Genomic DNA, 26244 nt, shown 5'->3' with positions numbered 1-26244 from the left:
TTTACTTACTCAAGCCCCACTGAATGAATAGAGGTTTGCAGCCTTAGCCTGCCTAACAAGAGGAACAGTCATAATCCATACCAAGAACTAACTTAGTTGGTCTTAAAGGTGCTACTGGAAGGATTTTTTTTTATTTAGTCATAATCCTCGTTATTAAAGACTTAGCAAAAGTTATTTTGTACATATTCACAGTTCTTACTTATTTCTTCACCTGTTCCACGTCTAAGCGTTCGACCATTGAGCTCAGGTTATAGAATTGTGCTTTCCCCTCCTTCCTTATTTCTTTCCCCACCCCATGGGTGGACTGATAAAAAAAAAAGGAAAACCATCAGCAAGCCTGAATCCTTGGATTGGCAGGGGAAGAGGCGATTGGTTTGTCTCCACCCTTCCCAGGCTTGACGAGGAGCCTGAGTCAGCCTGGCCATTAGCTTTCAGTTTCGTTTCTTCCGGTTCAGAGCCGATAGTCTTGCAAGCAGATAAGCTGCAGGCTGGATCATTTCACAGGCGGAGGGAAGCCGGGCAGGCGGATTTGCTGGAGCTTGTTGGTGGGAGCGGAGGCGAGGAAACGACCACGATGCCTAAACGCACCGTAAGGGAGAATAAGGAGATCGGAGAGCGGTTCCTGCAGTCCCTAAAGGAATCTGGCAAGGAAAAAGTGAGCAACAAAAAAGAGCTGGCGGCGATCTACAATCAGGAGTTTCGGTACAGGTTAGTAGACGAGAGCAATGGGGGGCGGAGAGGTTCAAGGATGGCGGAGCGGCCAGCATCTCTGCAGCGCAGGAGGCTTTTCCTCTCGGCTTCCTGGCTTTGGAATGAAGGGGAAAGCGCTGGAATCCCTACTGAGCAGCAAGCCCAGGCTTGCCCAGAATGGGACCCCCCCCCCGGCCTCTCGCTTCATTCAAACTCGCCTCTGGGTCTCCTCGGTGGAGCGGAACTTCGCGCGCCCCGACGCCTTTCCTTTTTGAGTTTGGCAAGCAGCCCGGCTGCGTTCTCGGCGCAGCGCAAAGGCGCATCCGTGGCGCAAAATGGGGCACGTCGGTTTACTACAGACGGCCGTGTTCGAGGGGAGGGAAAAGGCTGGGGTGGCTTCTCTCAGTTGTTCGGCCTTACATATTAGCGCTCGAGAGAAGGGTCTGAGGAGAAGAAAAATGGAGCAAGGGTGTGGGGTCGAAGGGAGGGAGTTAGACAGTGCTCAGAGGAAAGGTAGTAGGCGAAGGAAAGGAAGGGCCCCGAGGAGAAGATTGGATGGGTTGGCCTCCAGGATAAGTAGACCGGTTTCAGAATGGTTTGGTTGAAACATGCAAGTTGGACGGCGAGCTTTTCCTGTTGATCTTTAAACATCGCCTTCTCTGGTGGGTTCAGAGCAGCCTACAGCCATGTTTTCTGTAAAGTACCAGACCTTCAAAGCACATTCCCTTCCCCACCCAAAATAATAAAAAAGGGAACTATGGGAACTGTAGTTTGCCCATCCCAGGCCTGTAATTCACAACACCTTAAACGACAGTTCCCGGGATTCTCATGGTCTGACGTGGCTATGGTTGGGTAGGTTGAGGTTAGGAAAGCGGGTAAAATAAATTCTTCCCATATTCCCAAAATAAAGCTCTCAATACATAGCTTTGTTCTGTTCACCTCAGTCTCCCAGTTCTCAGGTTCTAAATTACGCAACTGAAATGAACACAAGTGCTCAAACAAACCCGACAACACCCAGGACTCCCTATGAAAATTGTGCATTTGTGGTTTAGCGGTGCAGTCTAGCTGGTGGAGTTATTGGGCACTTGCAGATAGTCACTTTTTGGGGATGGGAGCCAATAAAGTACTTGCAAATTCAGGCTTTGACACTTGCGTGTGACCAGAGTCCTTGCCCCACCAAAACAGGACATTTTGCAATGAGGAAAGTGACAGGAAAATGCACTGGAAAGTGGGGTTAACAATTTTCTGATACAACAGCCCGATTCATTGGCATCATCTAAACTCCCCACAAACTTTATTCAAAGAATTTGGGGTAAATTCTCAATAAATAGGCCATCGGGAAATGACCAAAATAGGAAGTGGAAATGGCAACACGAGAGTTCTGTAACAATGAGGCCCAGTCTCGGATGGTGAAAAGGCAGAAGACGCTAGAGATTGTTCAAAGATTTTATAGATGAGTTAGGTGGGATGGGGAAGCCGCATAGTTTGGCTCATTGGATGCAAGCCAATTTCTTCCTCTTTGAGGCTGCTTACAGTGACTGTTGTGTTGATATGCATCAGATAGAAGTGGACTATTGCTCATAGGCTGACAACTGCTTTAAAAAAAGCAATTTCCCCTCTTTGGGACGATTTTCTTAAATGACCATTTTGGATGTTGGAAAGGAATTTCTCTACTGCGCTCACATTTGTAATTTTGGGGGGGGAAATGGAATGAGAAGAATGTTTTAAAAGATAGTGTAGGCATCCCCTGAGAGGGTGTTTTTAAGAATCTGGGAGCACAAGAATGTGGCTGGAGAATTAGAGTTTGGTTTGGAAATTGGAGAGCTTGTTGGAGGAGAACCAAAGGGTCACTTTCAGATGTTGTAATTTCTAGAAGGTGGAATTTATTGTAGAAAAAGAGCAAAAGGGACCAAGCTGTGTCATGCCTTAAAAAGATTAATGATTAGTGTTCCTCAGAACAGAACCCTATCTGTGCAAATAACATTGTTTGTCTTACTGGTAGGAAGGCTGTTATAAATGGTCAAGGTTTAAGCTGCTAAAAGTATGTGACCATTCTAGTCTGAGGTAACTGGGCCTAGGACAGCAATGTTATTGTGACCTCCCTTCTCCTTTTCAGCAATGTGGAAATGAAAAGGAGTGGGGTATCCACAGACAAGATAGGTGTTTCTGTATGTTTGGAGGGCTCTTCATGGGGGGATGGGGATGGGACGACTTGCATTGAGCATTGTGTATGCGCAAAATCCTCCCCTATAAGCAGAGCATTAGAAAAATTGAAAGTAAATCTCCCGAGCAACAACCTAGTTCTAAGGTAAGAAGAGAAAAGCTAGACAGCCTGCTCACTACCTCCAGCTGAGGTAGCCTTTTTATCCCCAAACTGCCATCACAGGCTAGCGAAAAGCCATTTTACCCTGAAGAGAGGACAGAGAAGCCTGTCAGTTAACCTGATTGAAGAGAGCAGCATGAAAATATCAGGTAACAACAAGGAACCAAGCTGCTGCTTAGCAAACAGTTTATTGTTTGTTCTGTTTATTGTATGCTCACAGTGGAAAGGTGTGAGGTCAAATTTTCTCTTCCTCCCAAGAGCTTTCCCAGGCAGCACACAGAGGAGATGCTTTGCAAGGAGTTCCTTGCTCTACTTTGTGGGCTAACCCAGAAATATTTCTCGTCTGTAGCTTTCTGATGTCAAGGAAATACCGTAAACAACTATATGGCTTTTAGAAGACATCTGAAGTCAGCCCTGTTTAGGGAAGTTTTTAATATTTGAAGTTTTATTCTGTTTTGAATGTTCTGTTGAAAGCCGCCTAGAGTGGCTGAGGTAGAAATAATCTATTATTTATTTATTTATTTGCTGTCTGCACAACCTGCACCTCACTTTTGAATACAGAGTACTTATTAATCTTCCCTCCCTGCACTCTTTCACTCAAGTTGGGGACCAGCTGGCTCATCAAGCCCTGAAATCTCCCCCCTTCCCACCTCAGTGTTACAGGCACTTTAGCACTCAAATTCAGGGCTGCTGATGCAGCATGGGAAGCGGAGCTTGTAAGAAACAACAACAAAAATTTCCCATACTGTACTGCTCAGGTTGAGGACAACAGCTACCAGGGCCGCCTTACCCATAGGCGCTAGGGGTGTGGGGTGCCGGGCTCTCAGGGGTGCCAGACCAAGAGTCTGGGGTCCGAGAGTTGAGTCCGGGGAAGAGCCCGCCCATTGGTTGGAGCGCTGCGGCAGGCTCTTCTGCTGCGGGTGGCTCTGCGTCACGAGTTTCAGGGTGACTGAGCCAGCAAGACACTGAGACGGTCGGCTCCACCCTCCTGCATGCCTGGGACTGAGCAACTGGGGGGGGGGGGGCGCCAGGTGGATCTTTGCACCCCGGCGACGCATATGCTTCAGACAGCCCTGACAGCCACTGAGCTAGCCTTCCCCAGATATTTTAATGGCTTGAAGCAGCTTCTCCTAATTTACCTGAACTGTTCTGTGCCAAATGAAATACACTTCAAAGAAACGCAGTGGATGCTTGGGTTGCGAATGTGATCCGTGCGGGATGCACATTCGCAACCCACATCTGCGCACGCACGGGTTGCGATTCAGCGCATGCGCAACCGCCGAAACCCGGAAGTAACCCGTTCCGGTACTTCCGGGCTTCGACGGTCCGTAACCTGAAAAAACACAACCTGAAGCATCTGAAACCTGAGGTATGACTGTACTTTGGTTAGCTCCTGGCAAGACTTGTATGCACAGGATTTTCAATGAGTAGCTAAGTTCAGATTCTTGGAATGTTAAAAAAAGTGTGTGGGGTAGGGAGTTGCAGCACAGTAAAGAAAACACATAATGGCACAAGATTGCTTTTTTGTTTTGGCTGCTCCTTTGGAATTTGTCTGATAGGAAAAGGCTCGTTTTTCAAGGTCATTTGCAAGGGAGTTTGTCTAGGCTCGGTAAGCAAAGAGAGGGAAAAGTCACATTGAACTTTCCCAGGTTTTTGTTCTGAGGAGCCTGGGAAGCGACTCTTACATTTCTGAATATTTGCCTGAATTGTTTGGTTCATGTTCTCCAGGCCTGTTAGCGCCTCTCCTCCCACCCTGTCTTTTAAAAAAGAAATCCTAACTTTTTAATTATCCAAAATGTAACAGTACAACAAAATCGGCATTCTAAAACAGTTGGTTAATCCTGTCTTTCTTTCCCAGGAAGTCCCAAGTATGTAAGACACAATTGTCTAAATTTACAAGTAGGACATGAGGCAAAGGAGATGAGTAAACAAAACAATAATGGTTCTCTTCTACACTCAGTTTATATGAAAACTGCCCAAGCTGCTGCTACAAACTTTTAAGTTTTTATTGAAATCCAAATGGAGAGCAGAAAGTAGTTTAACCAGGTATATGTAGACAGTCATCCCAGAAAATATAAACTGTATACCAAGATGTGTATGCTGTTTACCAATTTGTGGTTTTTGTTCATTGATTTGAATGTCATGCATTTAATGTATAAGCTTCTCAACCAAACAGGATAAATAAACAGATTCAGAAAATAAGCCAAATACTGTACTCAGAAGTTGCACAGAAACTCAACAATTGCACAATGATTTCTGCAACAATTTAGCTGTGGAGAAATTGTTTCTGGTAGTGTGGAGCTTCCCTGGAACTTTTACAATTCATTTAAGCTTCTTGATGTACATTATATTTTAATGTACAGTACATATAATATATTGGAGTAGGGGTTAATGCATGTAGGGTATTTGCTAATTTCTGCCCCCTCTTTGTTCTGTACCTTTTGGGGGGAATGCACTTCCTCCTTTTTATGTCTGTATAATATTTTCATGTAGATCTCCAAAGACTCTAGGCAATTAAGGCATTCACAAATCAGTTGTATTTACCATATTTTTCCATGTATAAGACTAGGTTCCCCCCCCTAAAAATGTCAAAAATTAGGGGACATCTTATACACAGATACATCTCCCTCTCTTTCTTAAATCTGACTCCCCAAAAATAGGGGGCATCTTATACATAAAGGTAAAGGGACCCCTGCTTACATTGGGGCGTCTTATAGATGGAAAAATATGGTATACAGATCTACATATACTTCACTCTTTTGAGCTGTTAGAACAGAATTGGGGAAGGATTGTAGTGTCAATTGAGTCTAGGATTGCTGAGAAAAGATGGCTACTGTTGTGTATTGAGTCAAAGGATTTTATATCTGTATTATTATTGTCTGTATTTGCATTAGGGTAAAGTAACTGCCTTTTGGTTCCAGAGGGTACAGCTACTATTGGTTCATTTAAGCTGCTGTATTTGGATCCTCTGTCTTATTGGTTCCCTCCAAAAGGCAGGACTGTGATTGCCTGATATTGTTCCCTCCAAAATGTATCTGTTCTTGCTAGTTCCCTGTCCCTATAAATGTAGCTTTCCTCTCCCCAGTCGACAGTCTTGTTGCTTAAATAAAGAAGTGTTACTAGAGAACTGTCTCCAGCATGTTATATCAGGAGAGCTGAAATCACAAACCCCACGTCACAACAGCTACTCAGGGGCCACTTCTCTTATAAATTCCAGAGGGGTAGCTGTGTTGGTCTCTTCGGCAAAATTACAGACATACATTGTGGTACCTTTAAAGAGGAACATATTTAAGATCCCATTAATTGTGGATTAGAGTCTCCTTCATCAGGAAAGTTCACAAAAGCTTATTCTACAAAAAAAGTAGCTGGACTTTTAGTTTACCACAGTACTCTCTCTGCTTCGATAACAAAGGAACTTTCTTAAGAGGAACTTTAAAAGGGGACAAAAAGCAGTTGGATGAACCCTGAAAGGCAAACAGTTTCACACAGAAATACACAGCAGATGTATTTGGCCAGCAGATTTGTGTCTGCCTGCACATTCAGGGCAAGGCAAGGCTCTTGTGCCTTTAAAATACAATGAAGGCAGAAGATTTGTCGTTTATTCCTGCTGCAGTGATGCAAGAACTTATTAGGAAAAAAATTCCTTCTATCAACTGTGTTGGAAAAGGGGAGTCCCTATGTGTACTGAGTTAGATGTTAATCCATCAGAATGGTCCTGCTCAATTTAGCTTCCTTTGTTGAATAACGGTCTTCTTTCTGTTTCTTGTGTTGGCAGACATGATGTTAGAGGACCTAACTTCTCAGCTGTTCTCTATGCACTCTGGCGCTTTGGCCTTGCCGAGTTCCGTGGGGACTCTGTGATGTTTGGAAGGGTGAGAGATGATTATCTTATTGATTTTTGACTCCTCATCTGATACATTGTGTTGAGCAGCTACGAGGCCTGATGGAGACTAAAACATATGTCTCTTGAGGCCTGTTAAAGTGGGAGGTGGTATGGAGGCCCAGTACTGTATATCATTAGGGTCTACCCTCTCCCACTCTCTCTTTTGCTTTACACATTTTTTAAAATGTAAATCTTTCTCAGTTTACTTGAACAATAACAGTGGTGTCCCCATATATTATTAATTCATCCATTTCAGCTCTTTAGACAGCAAAATCAACTTGTTTGACTGTACCATGTCAAAAAATTATGGTTCCTTTTTGCATTCTTGGGAAGGAAGAAACCAAGCCACCCTTGTACCCAGATTTTCTGTGAGAGGGAAGCCTCAGAAGCCACAAGCCCACAGAAACTAAGGGAACACAGAATTCACGCAGTTAATTTACTGGCACCTGTCATTGACACATTTCAAGGCTGTTAATTGGAAAGAGCCTCTGATTGAGACTCCAGGAAGCAGCTACCAAATAGTGTAGACAGGGCTGAGTCGAATGCACTGTTGTTCTCACTTGGCATCCGGCAATTCCTTCTATACAGGACACAGGCTGGCTGGCCCAACAACTTTTTCCATTCTCGAGTCTGCTTCTCCCTAAATTGCTGTGCTAAACTCTTTTCCATTGAGCAAGAAGCTGCCAAAAGCAGAACAAAGAAAGTATATGCAAATCAGTAATTTATACAAGTAGCTGTACTTAGATTATTTGACACGGAATCAGAGTTAATCTTGCTGCAAAAGTCTTGGATTTGTTCTTGTTTGTTTTAAACCAGAGAGGATACGCAGCCCTGAACACAAGTTTCCATCTAGTATGTAGAGATGGGTTCTACTGAAAATATCCCCCAATGGTGGGGCACTTTGAGAAGGCTCCTTCTGAAGTTGGATTGTATTGAATCCAAAGTATGACCCATTATGAACTCCCTGCTTCCTGCTATGAACTTTATTCTCAGAGTCTTCCAGTTGTTCATGGTCACTACACTTTGTTCCCCTTGTGTAGGTAAAGAAAAAAGTAAAGTTTACTGATCAGTACTGGAGACCAAGCTATGATGCTGGAGATCAGCCTAACCAGGACCAAAGCCCAGGTGCTGCCCCACCTCCTCGCAGGTCACGTGCTAAGGACAGGTAACGAAGGAGATGAAGAAGACTTAAAAGACTGGGATTGTGTGTGAGCACAACTTTCTAGTACTCTGCATTTCAGAGATAGGTCTTTGCATTCCCCGAGTCCCCAGTCCTACCACATAACTGAAAATCGGGCTGGGGTTGGCCCTTGTTTTCAGAATCTTTGGAATCTTCATCTTTATTTAAGAAAACATTTTCGGCCCTCTTTGCTGTGGAAATAAACTTGAAAACATAAACTGTGAGCTCACTCTGACTAGCTCACTAGGGGTAGATAATCAGAATCCATTTAGCCCCTTATTCCTCACTTATGGCTAGAGCAAGTGCAATAAATTATGGGAAATGCAAATGTCCTTAATTTACATAGTGCAGGGTAAGTTATTTATATTGGCATGGAATTTGGATTTGTGTATGTGTGTCATAGTATACATGCAGCCTTGCGGATGTGGAAAAAGAATTCTGGTCTTTGTCTTAACTCTCACAAAAGCTGGGCAGATCAGGGGGCTCAATACAGTCTTGCAAGAAAATAAAATTTGAAAGCAACATTTTAAATCCAAGATTCTCAAGAAGCCAGTCACATTGCCAATAGCAGGGGCATTCCCAGGGGCCCCTCAGCTGAAGGTCTTATGAAGACAGAAGGGCCTTCACAAGTATCCTGTCCTAAACTTCCAAGGCCTTTGAATGTAAAAAGCCAATAATGACTCAGTACTTCAAATTGGATCCACTGTGCTGTAGAGGCAAAATATGATAATAATATCCAGTCCCGCTTAGTGCTGGATGAAGTTGTTAGATTACTAACTGTACTTTCGAGCAGCCTTCAGAGACATGCACAACACTACCGTAGTCTAACCTGGAGAAAATTTTGGCATGGATAAGTGATGTCAGACTATCTGCTGCTGTTTGTTTGTTTGTTTGTTTGTTACATTTTTATCCCACTCTTTCCGCAAGGAGCTCAGGGTGGCATACATAGTTCTCTTCCCCATATTGTCCTCACGACAATCTTGTGAGGGTAGCTAAGGCTGAGAGCCAGTGACTGGCCTGAGGTCACCCCGTGAGCTTCAGGGCTGAGTGCAGATTTGGTTGGCATTAAAAAGTGTTGCTGTAATGGGTTCAGTTCCTCTTTTTGATACTGGGTCATTATATCTACTTCCTGCTGTACAATAATGTTAGAATATCATTGATACCCTCTGAATAACTCCACATCAGAACATGGGGCATTATCTCGGAGCAATTGCAGATGTGTATATAGGATAGAATATTTTAGGAACTTGTTACTCTGCTGTTTCAATTCCCTAGAGCCGAATTGGTCTCCAAGAAGCATGGAGTGGACATTGTTTCGAGTTGTGATGGGGAGAATGGTAAAATCAGTTTGCATGTGTCTCGAAATGAAGTAAAGAATATTGTAATAGAGGTACAAAATAATGGAGAAAATGAAGTGACGCTGTCGAGTTTCAGAAAACTACGTGGACGTCGTGAATTTATCTTTTCTTATAAACAGCTACCTGTGAAATTACAGCCAGGTAACTTATGTGCTTATTTGTTGAAATGTATTGGTTAACCCATTGAAGGGGATTAAATTGGGTAACCATGAGATATGTAAAATATCTCACTACCGTCCAATTAAATAGTTGCAAAAATATTGTTGAAACCCCTTAAAACCCCAAAGGTCAGCTCAAAAAGTTTTTCCATTCATTTGGAATATGCTCAAACTTGGACTTTAGTGAGCCTCCAAGGGAAAGTAGTGCCAGTGCAGAGACAACCAACTTACAAATTATTCAAGCAACTTCTCACCCAAACTGAAAGGACTTCTCTAGCACAAAAAGCATATAAGCCTTTTATATTTATTATTTTACTAGAAATCCGGAATTGTCATTGATATATATTAACAATATTGTTGTTGATATATATTTTCTTAGAAATTTGAGAGTATGTCACTAAATGGGTGCTGGTGGGTGTGGGGCAGTGTCTGAAATGTCATTGAAGATGAATTGAGGGTCAGTTTGAGTTAGACCCTGATTCAGTTTGCTGCAGTCTGTGGTTTGGCTTGGGGTCCAAGGCAAAATCTACTTCAGAAAAACTAAGCTTAATTCTTCCCCCTTTTCACTATATGGATTTCACCCTTTTTTTACCTTTTGACAGAAGTGGATGAAATTTGCAGGCATAGTAACCCTTCTGAGTGGATAAAGCCTACCAGATAATAGAGATATAGATTATGGGGATTTTGTGCTGGGCATATTTTAAAATTTATATATTTTTCTCCCTCCTGAGGGGATGAATCCTGCCAAATTACAGAAGGATAAGGGCAGCCTTTACTGTTTGGAAGAGTTACTCTCTCCTAACATTATTTGGGCAGTTGTTATGAAAATTAACAGATATGAGAGGTATCCCTAGGTAAGAATCCTGCCAAATTGCAGCCAAATAGGTTGAAGGTTTTTGCTATGCACTTTTTAAAGTTGGTGGGGAGGTGCTTATTTAAAATTGGTGGGGAAAACAAAAAGGGTCTTGTTCTTTTTTGGAAAAAAATTTCCCTCAGTTTCATGGAATTGAAACCACCATGGTAGTGAAAGGGAAAGTCTGATCAAAACTATGTGGAGAAACCCTATTGGCTGCCCCTCGTCCTCCTCCAGAATTAAAAAAAAAAAATTTAAATTGTTTCCTATCACTACCTTTAAGATGACACATAAAAGCACAAAAAAAAAATTCCTAGCATGTTTTGTGTGTGTTCAAGAAGCAAATATTTTATATTCTGCTAGATGAAATATAAAATAAGTTACCACAAACCATTAACATTTTCTGTTTACTTGATACATTTTAAAACCAGATGATCTGTTAACAGTTAATAAATTGAATTACATATTCTGGAGGGCATGTATCTCAGTCCCCTGATTTCAGATATTGTTGTTAGGAATTACACTAGAAAGACTGAGAAACAGGCACCCTCCTCCCTCCTCATAGCTTGTACTGTTAAGAGGCTTTGTTACTTTCAGGAGAAACGTATAGGATCCGAGTGCGCTGTGAGACAAAGGACTACGGATACTTTCCTGTCACCATGATGTTTGATTTTGATAGTGCACAGACTGGACGCTTCATCATTGGACGTTTCATGTCTGCTGTTGCTCACAGTAAATTAGAAGAACAGCTGGCTCCCTCAGCACCTTACAAGCCATACCAAGCCAAACTGCACAAGCCACAGGAAGTTGAGATAGTGGAAGGCATTGCACCAAAAAAGTATGTGGGGATTCTGTTAGTGTTATGTTCTCTTGCTTCCTTCTTTGTCAAACCACTTCTCAAATTTATACTCTTTAAGAACTCTGTCCTTAACCAGTCTTGCTGTCTCCTAGCTGTTTTTCTCCTGCCATCCAACACTCCTTCCTTCCTTCCTTCCTTTGAATTACTCAGTCTCTTAAGTTTTTCCTTTCTGATGTCTTTCCCAGCTGATGTAGATACTTAAAACTCTCAACTTGACGCTGCACAGCACCTAGCTTTCTATCAGTGCTAAATAAATACACTGGAAGTCGAACAGAATCCGTTCTGGAAGTCTGTCCGACTTCCAAAACATTCAGAAACCAAAGTGCAGCTTTTGATTGGCTACAGGAAGCTCCTGCAGCCAGTCGGAAGCCGCATCAGACGTTTGGGTTCCAAAGAACATTCACAAACCGGAACACTCACTTCTGGGTTTGGGAGCCAAAACGTATGAGTACCAAGGCATTCAGGAGCCAAAGTATGACTGTAATAGGCAACATCTGAGTTGTTGCGTGGAGCTGGACTTCAGATAGAGTTAGACCTCTTGCTTGTTTATGTCCTTCCATAAGCATTCCGAAGTCTTCACCTCATTCTTTCTCCTAAATCTTCCTTGAGATAAGTCATTCATGAACTATCTAGGTGGGGGATTGATTGATTCATGCATGTGTATGTAGCTCAGAGCTTTCCAAACTTTTCATGTTGGTGACACAATTTTTAGACATGTATCATTCGCAATACAGTAATTCAGTTTTACTAGCAAACCAGAGGTTAAACTAACTTCTTTCCAGCCCCGGGAGGAGTGCGGGGAGTGTTCACGTGACACACCTACACACTGCAGCCGACACATTAATGTGCTGCAACACACAGTTTGGAAAGCTCTGCCTCAGCCACTTCTCATCCAGTGAGACTCAAACATGTAGATGGCATCCGCAGAAAGGGATAATATTGTGTCTGAAAAGTCAGGTGAAATTTTAACTTGTGTATTGATACATTTTTTTTTAACCAATATTTGCTCTCAAAGCAGCTTACAATGAAAATGCACAGAAAGGTACAATTATAATACAGATAAATTTTTATGGCTATCTCTTCTAGTCTCTGTCAGTTGATGGCATTGTCCATATTCCAGGCTCTTCCTACAATGGGAGGGAGTCGAAGGAGCTGCTGCTTGTAAATATACCACCTCACATCCAATTATCTGCATCCCTTCATATCAAAGCACTGTCTATAGTGTTTGATCTATGGTTATTGTTCCACAAATGCTAGGAACCACTTGGTATAATCATCAAGAGGTTGACATGCTTCTGTGAATTTGGCCATCCATGTAGAGCTTTGAGAGTTTCCTGGATCTTCCTTGCAATTGCCCATTCTGGGAATTTGTGGGGCATTGTTGAACTTGCAAGTAAAGGTTGCAGACTGTCTACAGGGAGACTGTGCAGAACCTAATGTTCTATACCAGGGATCAGCAACCTTTGGGGGCCTATGAGCACATCTGCAAATTGAGGAAACTGTCACAGCTGCTGCTCATGCCACAAGCACTGCAGCTGCACACATGTACTTACTGGTTGCTCTAGCAGTCAGGAGACTCCTGAGGAGTAGACAAGTGCAAACAGATGCAATTAATTGACTTGCCTCCCAGCCCACAGACTAGATAAGAGGGCTTCTGCAGGACAGCAGGCCAAACATATAAGGGTCAACACCAAAGGGAGGTGGTGGGTCACCAGAGGGTGAGAGTGCCACGCCCTTTGACTTTGTATCGTTGAATTAATTCTCCTGTGAGAGAAAGTGAAGAATTGCTCGGTGGTAACTGGAATTGTTTGCTTGCTGCTCAGATTGACAGCTTACATGCTGTACGGGAGTTAGCTTTGCTACAACTGGGGGTTGTCCTGTTACACGTGACATTAATCAATAAAACCTTGCACTGCTTTTTACCCCTCTAGCACTTTGAACTATGACCTTGAGCAAAAAATACCTCTGCAGCACTACAACTACCCAAAAGACCTGAAGGATCAGGTAGAATGCATGAATAAAGGTGACGCACCCAAAGATGGCACCCGTGAGAAGATTGCACAGCTCAGGTAAGACCGCCCCCCTCCTCCAATGTTTCTTCCCTTATTAAGCGCATATTGCTATATTTTTACAAACTGTTAAACAGTGGAACAAACTCCCTTGGAAGGTGGTGGACTCGCCTGCCTTAGAGGTTTATAAGCAGAAGTTGGATGGCTCCCTGTTGGGGGTTCAGTGCATTTCCTGGTTTGGGATGCTGCTGCAGTAGTCGATTTCCTGCATTGACAGGAAGTTGGACCAGGTAACTGGTGAGGTTCCTTCCAACTTCATGAATTGAGAAGGTTAAATTTGATTTGATACTATGATTCATTTCCATAGGAGCGACCTGAAAGCTGCCTTGCAGTTTGACAACTACAGTAAGAAGTTTCATCTGCTCCTTTACCTAGAGGAGATCCAGATGGAGGTGGACATTCATCGATACGATCAGTCCGATGTTTGCATGGAAGCAGACAAGAATAGTCCGTTTCTTGTCCTGACGGTAAGCAGCAGACAAAGAGTTCTCTTAGAGAAGAGAGTTTCTCATATTGTGTGAATCATATGTAGCAGTTAGATCAGGGATGTGGATTGGGCTTTGGGTTGCATGTAGTGTGGGTTGGGGCACTTGCTAGCAGGCCTGGGCTCCTCTCTCCTACCATCCACACTAAAACACACAACCTTCCCCCTCCCAGCACATTAAGATCCCAGCGCCTCTCCACTGATGGACACTAGGAGGAGCTGAGGAATACCCTAATGTGCACTCCTCAGCTGTTTCCAGTACCTGGGGAGGTGAGAGGAGATCTCAAGGACTTCATGGTGCCCCTTTCCTTTGGTGCTGAGGAGGAACATGCCAATTCAGTGCTGAGCAGTGAAGAGAGTGGTAGAGGTGAACCAGTTGGAGAGCAGGAAGGGGGCAAGCAAGTCAAATGTAGAAGTCAGCTGAGGAGGCACCAATGGAAAGGACCAGATTGTGTGCAAGATGCCGCCTTCCCCTCTTCAGGTAGTTATTGGGAGCATGAAGTTAAAAGGGCATGGTTGCCTCTCAGACTGGGTTCTGTTTTCTGCTCTAGGCACCTGGTGTGGCCGAGAACCGCCCATCAGTCCTGAGAGGTGATCATATTTTAGTAACATTGGCTGAAGAACGCAAACGGCACCCGATTGTCCAATACAAGGGCTATGTCCATGCTGTGGAATGGGATAAACTCAAGCTGGGCTTCTCTGACAGGTGAGTCCTCCGGCCTGAGGCTTTGTTTAGACCTCCTTCCATTGAAAATGGAATTAAGATTTCCAACTCAGGTGTGGCTACTTGTAATTTTGTGTTTGTGGACATGTAGCAGATGTAATTCACAACATTGCAGAACCTGCTCTGCCTTTCTTCATCACTTGGCTGTTAAAAGCAAAGGGATATCCTTTGGGTCAGGAGCTGTCAAACCAAGATTTTCACTTGCTAGAGACACCATCAGATGGACAAAACTCAAGAGATGCAATATTGTAGGCAGGCAAAAGAAAGAAGGGGAAGCAAAGTCCAGGAGGTTGGTAGACAGTATTGGAAAGCAAATTCATTAGTTCCAGCAGGTCAGGTGGGACCAGCAGATGAAGTGGAGCAGTTTTGGTCTGTGGCCTTTTGAAGAATGGCTGAAGCGGGTTGGGGGTGGGATTGCCCTGAAGGTTAAGGGGGAAATGGAAGTAGTTGAAAGGGAAAGGGAAGCAGTGTAGTTGGATAGTTTGACTTTATGATTGGCCTGAATTGGCAGCAGGTGGCTCTCAAGCTGATGGATTCAGCAGGTGGTATTGTGTGGGGGAAGGGTATGTAAGTTGGAGCTAGAAAGGTTGGTGGAAATTGGTAGCCTGCAAGAGTGACCTGAGATCAGCGATGCCCAGAGCTTGTTGGTAATTTATTCAGCACCCTTTCCTTTTCCCAGGTTGACATCTCGCTTCATCAATAAAATGAAGTTTGATGTGAACTTCACCTTCTGTCGTCTGCCGTTACGAGTCCAGCATCGTGCCGTTGACCTTGCCCAAGAGACGCAACTTCAGAACCTGCTATTCCCATCTTTCTCACTGGAACATTCTCTACTCACTGCCGGTCAGCTGCTCAAGTGAGTGTATGGAAAGGAAGCAGGGAGAGATTGGAAGTGGACAAAGGTCCCTTTCTGCCATGGAAATGCCCTAACTGTATGGAGGTCTTAGAGCTGAGGGTTCATATGAGTATGTGGTATGAACGTGCCTTTTTACTTTCTCTTTGCCCTGCGCTTTGGTACCTCTTCTTTTTTCTCACTCTTCCCACTCACTCTTTCAGATTATATGACCGGAATCTGGAGAGCAACCAAGAGCAAGTGAAAGCTGTCTATCAGGTGGTAGCAGGCATGTCCAGACCAGCCCCGTACCTTATATTTGGGCCACCAGGTACGGGCAAGACAGTCACTATGGTGGAGGCCATTAATCAGGTGAGGAGAGAACTTGATCACTGTGATTAGATTAGCATTGAGTATACAGTGGTACCTCGGGTTACAGATGCTTCAGGTTACAGACGCTTCAGGTTACAGACTCCGCTAACCCAGAAATATTACCTCGGGTTAAGAACTTTGCTTCAGGATGAGAACAGAAATCGTTCAGCGGCGGTGCAGCAGCAGCAGCAGGAGGCCCCATTAGCCAAAGTGGTGCTTCAGGTTAAGAACAGTTTCAGGTTAAGAACAGACCTTCAGAATGAATTAAGTTCTTAACCCGAGGTACCACTGTACTATTAAATGCGGGAGAGAAATAGACTTGCTTAAGAGTATTGAAATGATGGAACCGGGATACTCACCTAATTCAAGAGTCTTGCAGAAACCTAACTGGTTTGTTATCATCCCCATCTTGCATCCTGCAAGTCTGGACCAGTCTCAGGGTAACTCTTGAGCCCTCTAAATGCTACCGTTCCTTATAAGCCTGGAAGTGTTTTCTTTGGCTGGTCACCAGTCCCCCAGTATTATTTCCCTATTCTACTCAGGTACTAAAGCATGTTGAGGGTTCCCACGTGCTTGCCTGCGCCCCCTCCAACAGTGCCTCTGACCTGCTCTGTCAGCTCCTCCTGAAACATGTGGACAGCAGGAAAATCTACAGGATGAATGCTAGCAGCAGGGATTACCGCAGCATCCCTGAGAATATCAAGGTATATACTAGTTCCATGTGTCCAAGCTAAATGTTCTGTCCTACCTAGGGTTCTTTATTCACTCCTCTCAGGGTAGTAAGCTTGTAGTACCCTCTTCCTCCTTGGATACAAGGTGAACAAGGATGTTGCTAGAGCCCAGCTTATGCCTAATACCTGTTTTTGCTTATAGCATGTCTGTAACTGGGACAAGAAACTGGATTCTCCCGTCTTTCCTAGCAGGGAGATTCTAGAAAACTACCAAGTGATCATCACCACCCTGATAACAGCAGGAAGGTAAGAAGGCTCAGATATCATTCAGAAATGACAAATGTGAATAGGTGAGAAGTGAAAATCTGTATGTGTTTGCATATGTAGTGGGGAAGACATAATATGTTTAGACGGAAAACTGTTTTGTTACCATTGTTGCCACAAAATTTTAAATAAACCCTTTCACATTCTCTTTGCCAGTCACCACTGAAGGAGATGGAATACATAAATACATACATCATTTTATTTGTGTTCTGCCTTTCCTTAATTAAAACCATGCTCAAGGCCGCTTACAACATAAAAAGTTACATAATTACAAGCATAAAGTAGTCCTAAGCAATAAATAAACATTGAAAAATACACAACCATGTTAAACATTTCCACATGAATCATAATAAGATCTAAAATAAAGATAGAAAAAATAATCAATAGCAGCAGCAGCAGCACCCCCTAAAAAAAAATCCCTAAATAACAGCCCTCGGGTATTGCAGCTGGCGTAAGTCAGGACTTTGCCCTCCCAGGCCAGGTGGAAATGGTCTGCAAGGAAGGGAGCAGGTATTCCAGGACTCACAGCCAAGATGGTCTTTATTAGCTATTTTTGAGAGAAAATGTTTTAGTTGTCAGTTGATGCAATTCACCAAGACACCAATCTGAAGCACAATTCTTTCTTCTGGGCATGTTACATTGCTATCTGTGAAACCTAAAACCAGAGTTAAGACCATAGTGACACAGCTGCTACTGAAGGCCCTGGTTTAGTACTCAGGACGCCACATAACTGCTGTTTGCCACCATGTGAATGGAATCCAGACCAAAACAGAAATGGCATTTTTGGTGGCAGCCATGTTACATAGAATCACAGACTTGGAAGGGACACCAAGGGTCATCTAGTCTGCCCTGCAGTGCAGGAATCACAGCTAAAGAATCGGTGACAGATGGCCATCCAACCTCTGCTTAACAACCTCCAATGAAGGAGAGTCCACTTTCCAAGGCAGTCCATTCCACTGGCGAACAGCTCTTGCCATCAGAAAGTTCTTCCTAATGTTTATTCGGAATCTCCTTTCTTGCAATTTGAACCCACTGATTCTGTTCCTACCCTCCGGGACATCAGAAAACAAGCTTCTTCCTCCATCTTCCCGTGTGACTCCTCTGTTAAACTGCCACTTGATGTGGTTGTCCTCTAGCTGGGAAGTCAGATATCCTCCCTGTGCTCCCTTTTGTTTCTCCTGGCTAGGGTGGTCCATGCTCAGTTCCCTCCGGGACACTTTACTCACGTCTTCATCGATGAGAGTGGTCATGCTGAGGAACCTCAGAGCCTGATTGCCATTGCAGGTACGTTTTCTACCCTGAAAAGGATTGTCATTTCTGTGGGAAACGTTTTTTTTTAACATACTGGTTTTTAATGGAACAGAATGCAAACTTTCATTTTATTCACTAAACTGACAGGGTTCATTGTGGGGCAATTGCCTTGTCATGTATGTTCTCGCTAGCATGTTTCACTATGTTCAGCCCCCAGAGTTCTGGAAGGCCCTGAATCGAAATGTTTCTTCCTAAAACGTCCTTCACTCATTTTAAACAGCATTTAGCTTATCTTGTTTGCTTTCTGTATTTGCTTCCGCTGTTGATGATCAGGTTGCCTTTCCCAAAACACATTCCAGGTCTAGTTAGTTCTGCGTTTCTAAACCTTATTCTGCTTTAGGGGAAAGCAGATTAACGTTCAAGCCCCAGGACTCTGGTTATGGACCAGACTGAGCAAATGGCTAGAGCCCTGTCTTTTTCTCCTCTTCCTTTAGGCATCCTAGCCATGATGGACCCAAGGACTAATGCTAAAGGAGGTCAGCTGGTTTTGGCAGGTGATCCCCAGCAACTGGGACCAATCCTGAGGTCTCCTCTGGCTAAGGAGCATGGCTTAGGTGAGTAAGGAGTAGGTAGCAATTTTTTAAAAACCCACTGACATGTATTTTATTTTATTTTGCTTTGCGTGGCATTTCATGCAAGTTGAGGTATCTGTTCTTAAGTTGGAAGGAGGAGGAGCATAAATCATTTGAGCTCTGTGCTGAAATCTTCCTAGTGGGTTTTTAAGTGGGCAATGGTTGATTCGACCAAAGGAGTCTCTGTGCAGACTCCTCCCTTGTTGAACAGTCTGCTTCTAGGCTCGATTCATGCAATGCCAGCAATACAGTTGTTGCAGCGGATGCAACCCATGTGGCAAGTTGAGGAAGAACCAAGGCTCAGTGATAAGAGAATGGGGGTTGCCTGCAGAAGGTTCCAGGTTCAATCCTTGGCATCTCCAGATTAGGGCTAGGAAAGACGCCTGAAATGTGGGAGAGCTGCTGCCAATCAGTGTAGACAGTGCTGAGCTAGATGGACCCTTGGTCCAGTCTCAGTAAGAAGCAGCTTCCTTGGTGCTTCTTGAGCTGTTTCTGCAAAACTGCACCATACAGCTGGCAATTATGTTAAGTGCATAAACAAAACATTCTGAAACCGAGAGATTTTTGCAAGTTGACTCAAATTATGTGAGCGTGCTTCACACAAATGGCTTGCCCCTCTTGAGGTTGCACCTGCATCGTTCTTGTTCTTAGCAGCAACTGTGCTGCAGGACAGGCGCATGAATTGGGCCTTAGCTCTGTTCTGAAAAAGGGTTTAGAAAAGGATAGATAAGAGAGTTCCCAGCCCCAGTCCCTTGCATTCATTTGGAAGCTCTGAGCAGCATCTCGGCTCTTATAGGACTTTCCCTGCTGGAGCGGCTGATGCATGAAAACTCACTGTACGAAAAGAAGGATGGGAGCTACAATCCACAGTTTGTCACTAAGCTGCTGCGTAACTACAGGTACATTCACCGCTCTGCCTCAGGATTCCAGCAGGTGGCGCACAAGTGTGTCTGTATGGATCTTGCCTATTTAATGTAACACAGGTTACATTAGGTTGACTTGAGTGGTATTCCTGGGTTCTGTCTTCCCAATTCAGGTTGATGTGGACTGGGCCAGCTTCTTAAGAGACTATAGCAGAAGTGGGGCCAGCCAGTGCTTTATACTAATGCAGGAAGATTGCCAGTTACTGTTAAACAATGATCATCTTGCCCTAAAACACAGACAAAATGTTTATTTTACTTGAGGGTAAGATATCAGAAGAGTGACTTCAACTAGGGGCTGGAATGAAAGATTCAGGTCTGCATCCCAGATGTTTATAGACCCATTTCATGGAAGGAAGCCACTGCCTTCAAAGAATAGCGACATCTAACACATTTTTACAAATTGCAGTCTGTAAATGTCGTGTTTTACAACTACTACTACCCTTTCCTTATCAAAGAGATGGCCTTCACACAGAAGCAAGTTTTGCCTCTCCCACAGCCCCTCGGCCCATTTCCTAAAAAGAAAAGCACTCACTCGCCCTCACACACTCAGCTCCTGCCAACTTGTGAAAACTATTTACAAATGGCATGGCATGGAGGCCGCCCATTTACCATTTGTATATAAGTGAAAACGATCAAACGCTGCTACAGCATCAGTGGGCCCATTTTGTGTAATGTGGCATTGCATTATTATGAGCATAAGAGGAAAGCGAAGGATCTTATATGTGCTAAAGTATGGTCTTCCTTGCCCCCCAGGTCCCATGCTGCCATCCTCAAGTTCCCCAATGATAAGTTCTATGATGGGGAGCTGCAGGAGCATGGCAACCGCCTCATCACTGAGTCCTACTGCAAATGGAAGGAGCTGGTGAAGCAGGTGAGGAGCGGTAGGCACCTGGGAATTCTTCCATAGGCATGAACACAGCTGAGTCGGCGTGCTTTCTCCTTGCAGGGGTTTCCCATCATCTTTCACGGAGTCTGCGGGGAAGACCAGCGTGAAGGGAACAGCCCTTCGTTTTTCAACGCGGCCGAGGTTAAAGTGCTGACTGACTACCTCAAAAAACTGCTCCTGGAGGAGCAGGGCAAGAAAGGCATGTCTCGCATTTCCCCCAAAGACATTGGAGTCATCACTCCATACAGGAAGCAGGTGAGATCTTCTGCTGGTCCCAGCTCACTGAACAAGATTCCCTTCCAGGAGTCATGGAAACTTGGAGCCTCTTCATTGGCCAAGTTGTCCTCCAACTTAGGTGGTTGCAACTAGTTATATGCATGCATGTGGTCAGTGGAAGGATGCACTCTGCGGCAGACAGATGCTACGGCTGTTACGGTTGGAGCAGCTAAAAATGTGGTGTGGCAGTCATATAACTTGCTTTTGGGTGGTTGCAGCTAGTCATGTGTGGCCCAGGCTATGTCTTGCATTCTCCATGTGGATGCTGTGAATAGTTGTGCTGTGTAACCTCAAGGCTCCATCATGTCCTGGGTTTCTGCTAAAGGTAGCAGTGGCTGCAGGGCCAATATAGTATAGCCTTTGCCCAGGGTCTGAATCCTTCCTGCACCACTCCCATCATCTCTACCAGGAATATCAGACCAGTTACTCCTACTGCATCAACAGAGAATTAAAGGCTACCCTGCCCATTTGTGGCAGGGAAGATTTCTGAAGCCACCATCCCTATTTAGTGGCCCAAAGGAATTCATCCATTTGCTGAGGGCATTAGACAGCAGACGTGCAGCATTCTTGCTTGCTAGAAACTGAATCGGACAATAAGAATGAGGGGGTGCACAAATAACTGGTTTTGCTTTTCTCTCCCAGGTGGAGAAGATAAGAAAAGCCATTGATCTGGAACTAAAGGGTGTGAACGATATCAAGGAACTAAAGGTGAGACTTAAGTTTTCCTGCCAGTCATGCCAAGGGAGAAATGGTTTGGATATATATCCACATCAGACGTGGTGCATCTTAAATAAGAATAGCTTTATTGCACCCAACCAAAAATCCATCTGTTCTGCCACTTGTGTGTCCAGCAGCGGCTAATCATATGGTCCAAAAAAGTTCCCAAGTGAGGTTTTGTATGATGAAGTATGCCTTCTTACATCACAGTGCTGTGGGAACAGAGTAAGCACTGCATCAAGGACAGAAACACAATAAGTTGCTTTATATGGAATCTGGCTATTGGTTCATCTAACACAGTATTGTTTACACCAGGGCCTTCCAAATTTGGCTCTCCAGCTGTTATTGGACTACATCCCTAGCTAGCAGGACCAGTGGTCAGGGATGATGGAAATTGTAGTCCAAAAGCGGCTAGAGACTCAAGATTAGAATACCCTGGTCTACACTGATTGGCTTTCAGGCAGGAGTTTTCCTCAGCCTTCCTGAAGATGCCCTCCAGATGGTGATTGACTTACAACTACAGCATTGTCAATTATCTACGTTGATGGGAGCGGTTGTCCTGCAACATCTGGAGGGCAGCAGGATCAAGCATCTCAGTACCAGGAGGAAGAAGGCCCCCAGCTAAGCTGCTTGCCTTTCCTGAGTTTGGGATTTGAAGATTTATTTTCCTAATCCTTGTTATCTGGCTATTCTTCTTCTCTCCCTCCAGCTTGGCTGTGTTGAAGAGTTCCAGGGCCAGGAGCGGCGTGTGGTGCTCGTCTCAACAGTGCGCAGCAGCAGCAATTACTTCAATATAGATGAGGAGTTCAGTATAGGCTTCCTTCAGAACCCCAAGGTACAAATCTGGGCACATCATCCTATAATCTTCAGAAAGGCCCTTGTCGCCTTTCCTTTGGGATCCAGGGCAGGTCAAGAAACACTACCCCTCCAGAGATTGCGAGAGAAGCAGTACCATTTGTGGCTTGGCTTGGTCATAGTGTGTTTCTGAATGTAATCTTCACTTACTGCCAGGCCAGGTGGATTAATTTTTCTTCTTTTTCTTCTCTCCACTTTCAGCGCTTCAATGTGGCCATTACAAGAGCCAAGGCACTCTTGATAATTGTAGGAAATCCGGCTACTCTCAGCAAGGATCAGTGCTGGAGCGAGTAAGTGTTGCCCTCCAGTTCCTACACCCTCTTATAATAATAATAAAAATATTTTTTTATTTATACGCTGCCCTTCCCGGTTCAAAAACTGGGCTCAGGGCGGCTAACAACAAATTTAAAACACTTAATTGTAAAAGCAGCATAAAATACAGTATAAAAACACGAATAACAATAAAATTCAAAATTCAGAAATCAATTTAGGGGAAATAAGCATTAGATGACGCGGGTGGCGCTGTGGGTTAAACCTTAGAGCCTAGGACTTGCCGATCAGAAGGTCGGCGGTTCGAATCCCCACGATGGGGTGAGCTCCCGTTGCTTGGTGCCTGCTCCTGGCAGCCTAGCAGTTTGAAAGCACGTCAAAGTGCAAGTAGATAAATAGGTACCGCTCCGGTGGGAAGATAAACAGCGTTTCCGTGCGCTGCTCTGGTTCGCCAGAAGTGGCTTAGTCATGCTGGCCACATGACCTGGAAGCTGTACACCGGCTCCCTCGGCCAATAAAGCGAGATGTGGCCGACTCTGGGGTTGCGGCGCTCGACTGTTGTGCCTGTAGCCTGGGCGAATAGATCATTCTGCCCCTGTCAAGGTGTTGCATTTATATAGACCTTTGGTTTTTTATGAACATGAATGTGCCATATCTTGAATCAGACTGTTGGTTCATATAGCCTGGTGTTGTCTACTCTGACAGGCTTCAGCTTACCAAGACCTCGATGTAAAATCTTTTCCAGCTCAGGTATTTGATATGCCAGGAACTAAACATGGGATCTTGTTGTTGCAAAGTAGGTGCTTACCTCTGTGGCTCCCTGTCCTGGGGACATGCGATTCTAATCACAGCACACCCTTAAGCAAGAACTGATGTTGAAATATACCTCATAGCCAATGGTTACGTGAGAATTAGAACATGGGCCATTTCAGGAAGCAGTGAGCTACGTCTGAGCAAGAATCCCCCCGGCTATTCTGGTTTAGTGCAAATATATCCTTTTAAAATTATTCTGACTTCCTCTAAAGCTCATGGGTCAGGCTGGTGGCATTAACACTACTATTTTATTGGCGCCCCTAGGTTTCTCAAGTATTGCAAGGACAATAATGCATGCCGAGGATATTGGTATGAGGCAGATGAGAATGAAGAGGATGACGTGCTGGTAGAACTCGCTTCCTTGAATAGGCAGCCAGAAGGTAAGAGGCTAAAGTGACCTAAATTGGACTCCAGTTATTTCTTGGATGTATAGTAATCCTAAATGCATAGCAACTAACCTGAAAAGCCTTATCAGAGTTGGGGCAGCCCAAGGAGGCTGCTCAGTTGACAGTTATAGTAATTATCTGCTGGGTTCCGTCTGTGACTGGAGAGTGGATGAGCAGTTACCAAAATAAATGCAACCATCTGAATCGTGATGAAATACTTCTATGGCAGTATTTTTTTTCAATTCCTGTGTGCTGTACAATGGATAGGGTTGCAGAAGCCACCCTTTCTATCTCCCAGTTTTATTTAAAAAGAGAAAGATCAGCATTTTTTTCAGCCACAAGCCCATTTGACCAAAGCCAATGTTCAATTTTATTTTATTTTTGCACATTTTCTGCAAGGGCTCAACATCAATTTTGATCCAAATTGGGGTAGATTGTTTAGAAATCCTGCTTTCTAAGCACACACACACACACAAATGTGGACTTTCGCTGCAACTCACTTCATACATTTTGAGGAATAAGGATTGCAAAATAACAAAGCATAAATGATTTTTGTTGGACAAAGTCCTGTGTATTTATTTTAAAGAAGTGCCAATCTTTTAAGTACCCCTGAAGGCTGCCTTGTCAGTGCAAGGGGCTGCACATTGTCAAGGAGATGGGTGCTTGAGCGCAGAGGAAAGTCCTGGCACCTGGAGCTTGGCAAGTGCTCACAATGCAGCACAGGTCCTTCTGCTATAACATATTCCCCACCAATAAATTGGCAGCTCTGGAGCATGTCAGATCAATTTGGAAGCAAGGGCAAACTAAGGAAGCACTTTCGTTTGCTCTTCATCTGGTTTTCCTTCTCTGCAGGCAACAGTTCTGGTGAGAGTCACCTCCAGCAGCAGGTGGACCCAGAATGGTCACGTGAACGCTGAGGACCTGTACTGTCTGAAATCTTGGTACTGCTACTGCAGCCTGCATTCTTGAATAAGTTATTTCTCCTGTTTACATACTGAAAAAGCAGATGATGACCCAACTATAAATGAATCATATTTGAGCTCCCTATTACTATTTATCAGGGGGTTAAAGCCAGAATTTTATAAAGATATCCTAATTGTGCAAGAGGGAATGCAGTGTGCAGTTACCTGCATCCACCTAATGCAGTGTAAATTCACTTTCTTGTTGTGCAAGACTTCTCTGCATTCCTTCCTTTTGTGTCCAGCGGTGTATGAGAAAAGACTGGTATTAGTTTGAAACGCAGATGTGCTGGATTATAAAGCAATCAGAAATAAGAAAAGACTGGGGAATGGCACTGAGTGCAGAGGCTTAACCTCTCCTTTTGAAATTGGCAGGAGGAAACCCTCCCATTTTGCGGTTCAGAGACTGACAGCTAGATTTCTATTTCAAGCTGCATTTAGTTTATCATGAAATTGTTTTGGGGGACCAGGGGGAAGATGAACCTTAACTCTTAAACCCTTCCCATTTCCAAGACTATATCAGATTTTATCAGGTGTTTTTTCTACTGGATTGTCATTAAAGCTTCTAAAATTTACAACGTGTATTATGTTATTGAATGAGACACTGCCCTGCTTTCCCTTTCCACCCACCTTCCTGTTGTAGTACTGATAGAAAAAAGAGAGAACAGGGGAGAAGGAGAGTAGGTCAAGTACACATTATTCTAAGTTTCAAAATACATGCCTTTTGAGCACGTTCTTGGGACTGCCCCTGTCGTCGTCTTTACAAAAAACAAAACAAAAAACTTGTTGTGGCTCTGTCTGGATCAGAGTCACAACAGTGTATGCAAGGAATTAACTTAGCCTGCTCCTGTGTTATCCTCTTCTCCTAACTTCTGTCTCTGGTGCAGCCTGCTGGAATCTGGAATCTCCAGCAACTAAGGTATTTTATTACCCCATGTTTGAGTATTGAGAGGGAAATAAAACTTAACCCCTTGGAGAAATAACTTTCCTGCAGCAATATGTATTGTAGAAGGATGTTATGCTATAGTTTACACAAACAGAGGTCCGTTTCTTGCAGGAGTTGGGAAACGTGCTTTTTTTCTTCTTCACCCCATGGATAAGTAAAAGCTAATCTCAAAACACTGCTCAGCTAAAGTGACATTCTTCCTCCCCTGGGGCAAGATTCTGCTTTATTGCCATTGTGTCATTTTTATTTCTGCCTGCTGAGGAGATGACGCTGTGAATGGTACAAATAGCAACTATTATTCACAAAGCCTTTGGAGAGCTGCATGTTAAGGGAGCAGCTGGTACAGTTCGCAGATTGGAGCAGCAATGTTTGGCTCTTTGCCTGCCTCTGAAGTAAACAGAAGAGTAAGAACGTTGGTTTCTTCTGCAGTTCCTGGCACAACTGTGGCCATAAATACTGACAATGAATTTGCAACTAGGGGATAACCAAAGTGGTGCAGCTCTGTGGAGAGCTGTAAACTATCAGAAGTCCTACTTGAGGAAGAATTCCC

General features: G+C 44.0%; 1 protein-coding gene across 2 annotated transcripts; it reads left to right on the top strand.

The window, feature by feature from the left end:
- The first annotated feature begins 209 nt into the window (after positions 1-209).
- MOV10 (Mov10 RNA helicase) lies at positions 210-25326 on the top strand. Of its 2 annotated transcripts, none has more exons than XM_081009799.1 (22): positions 210-708; positions 6789-6885; positions 7937-8061; positions 9352-9575; positions 11043-11283; positions 13236-13373; positions 13681-13840; positions 14409-14563; positions 15261-15437; positions 15638-15785; positions 16328-16489; positions 16659-16762; positions 17967-18064; positions 18526-18645; positions 19460-19562; positions 20340-20457; positions 20533-20727; positions 21391-21456; positions 22175-22300; positions 22522-22610; positions 23668-23783; positions 24642-25326. In XM_081009799.1, exons 1-22 carry the CDS (start codon positions 296-298, stop codon positions 24704-24706), a joined length of 3240 nt encoding a protein of 1079 aa, XP_080865925.1. In that variant the 5' UTR covers positions 210-295; the 3' UTR covers positions 24707-25326. The 2 variants fall into 2 exon arrangements, with proteins under 2 accessions (XP_080865925.1, XP_080865926.1); XM_081009800.1 differs by lacking the exon at positions 210-708 and adding an exon at positions 4917-5059.
- The last annotated feature ends 918 nt before the right edge of the window (positions 25327-26244 follow it).

This window comes from Podarcis pityusensis (assembly GCF_964106645.2).
Source record: "Podarcis pityusensis genome assembly, chromosome: 6".
Taxonomy (NCBI): domain Eukaryota; kingdom Metazoa; phylum Chordata; class Lepidosauria; order Squamata; family Lacertidae; genus Podarcis; species Podarcis pityusensis.
Note: the sequence above shows the minus strand (reverse complement) of the source record. Positions and strands in the feature narration are given on the sequence as shown.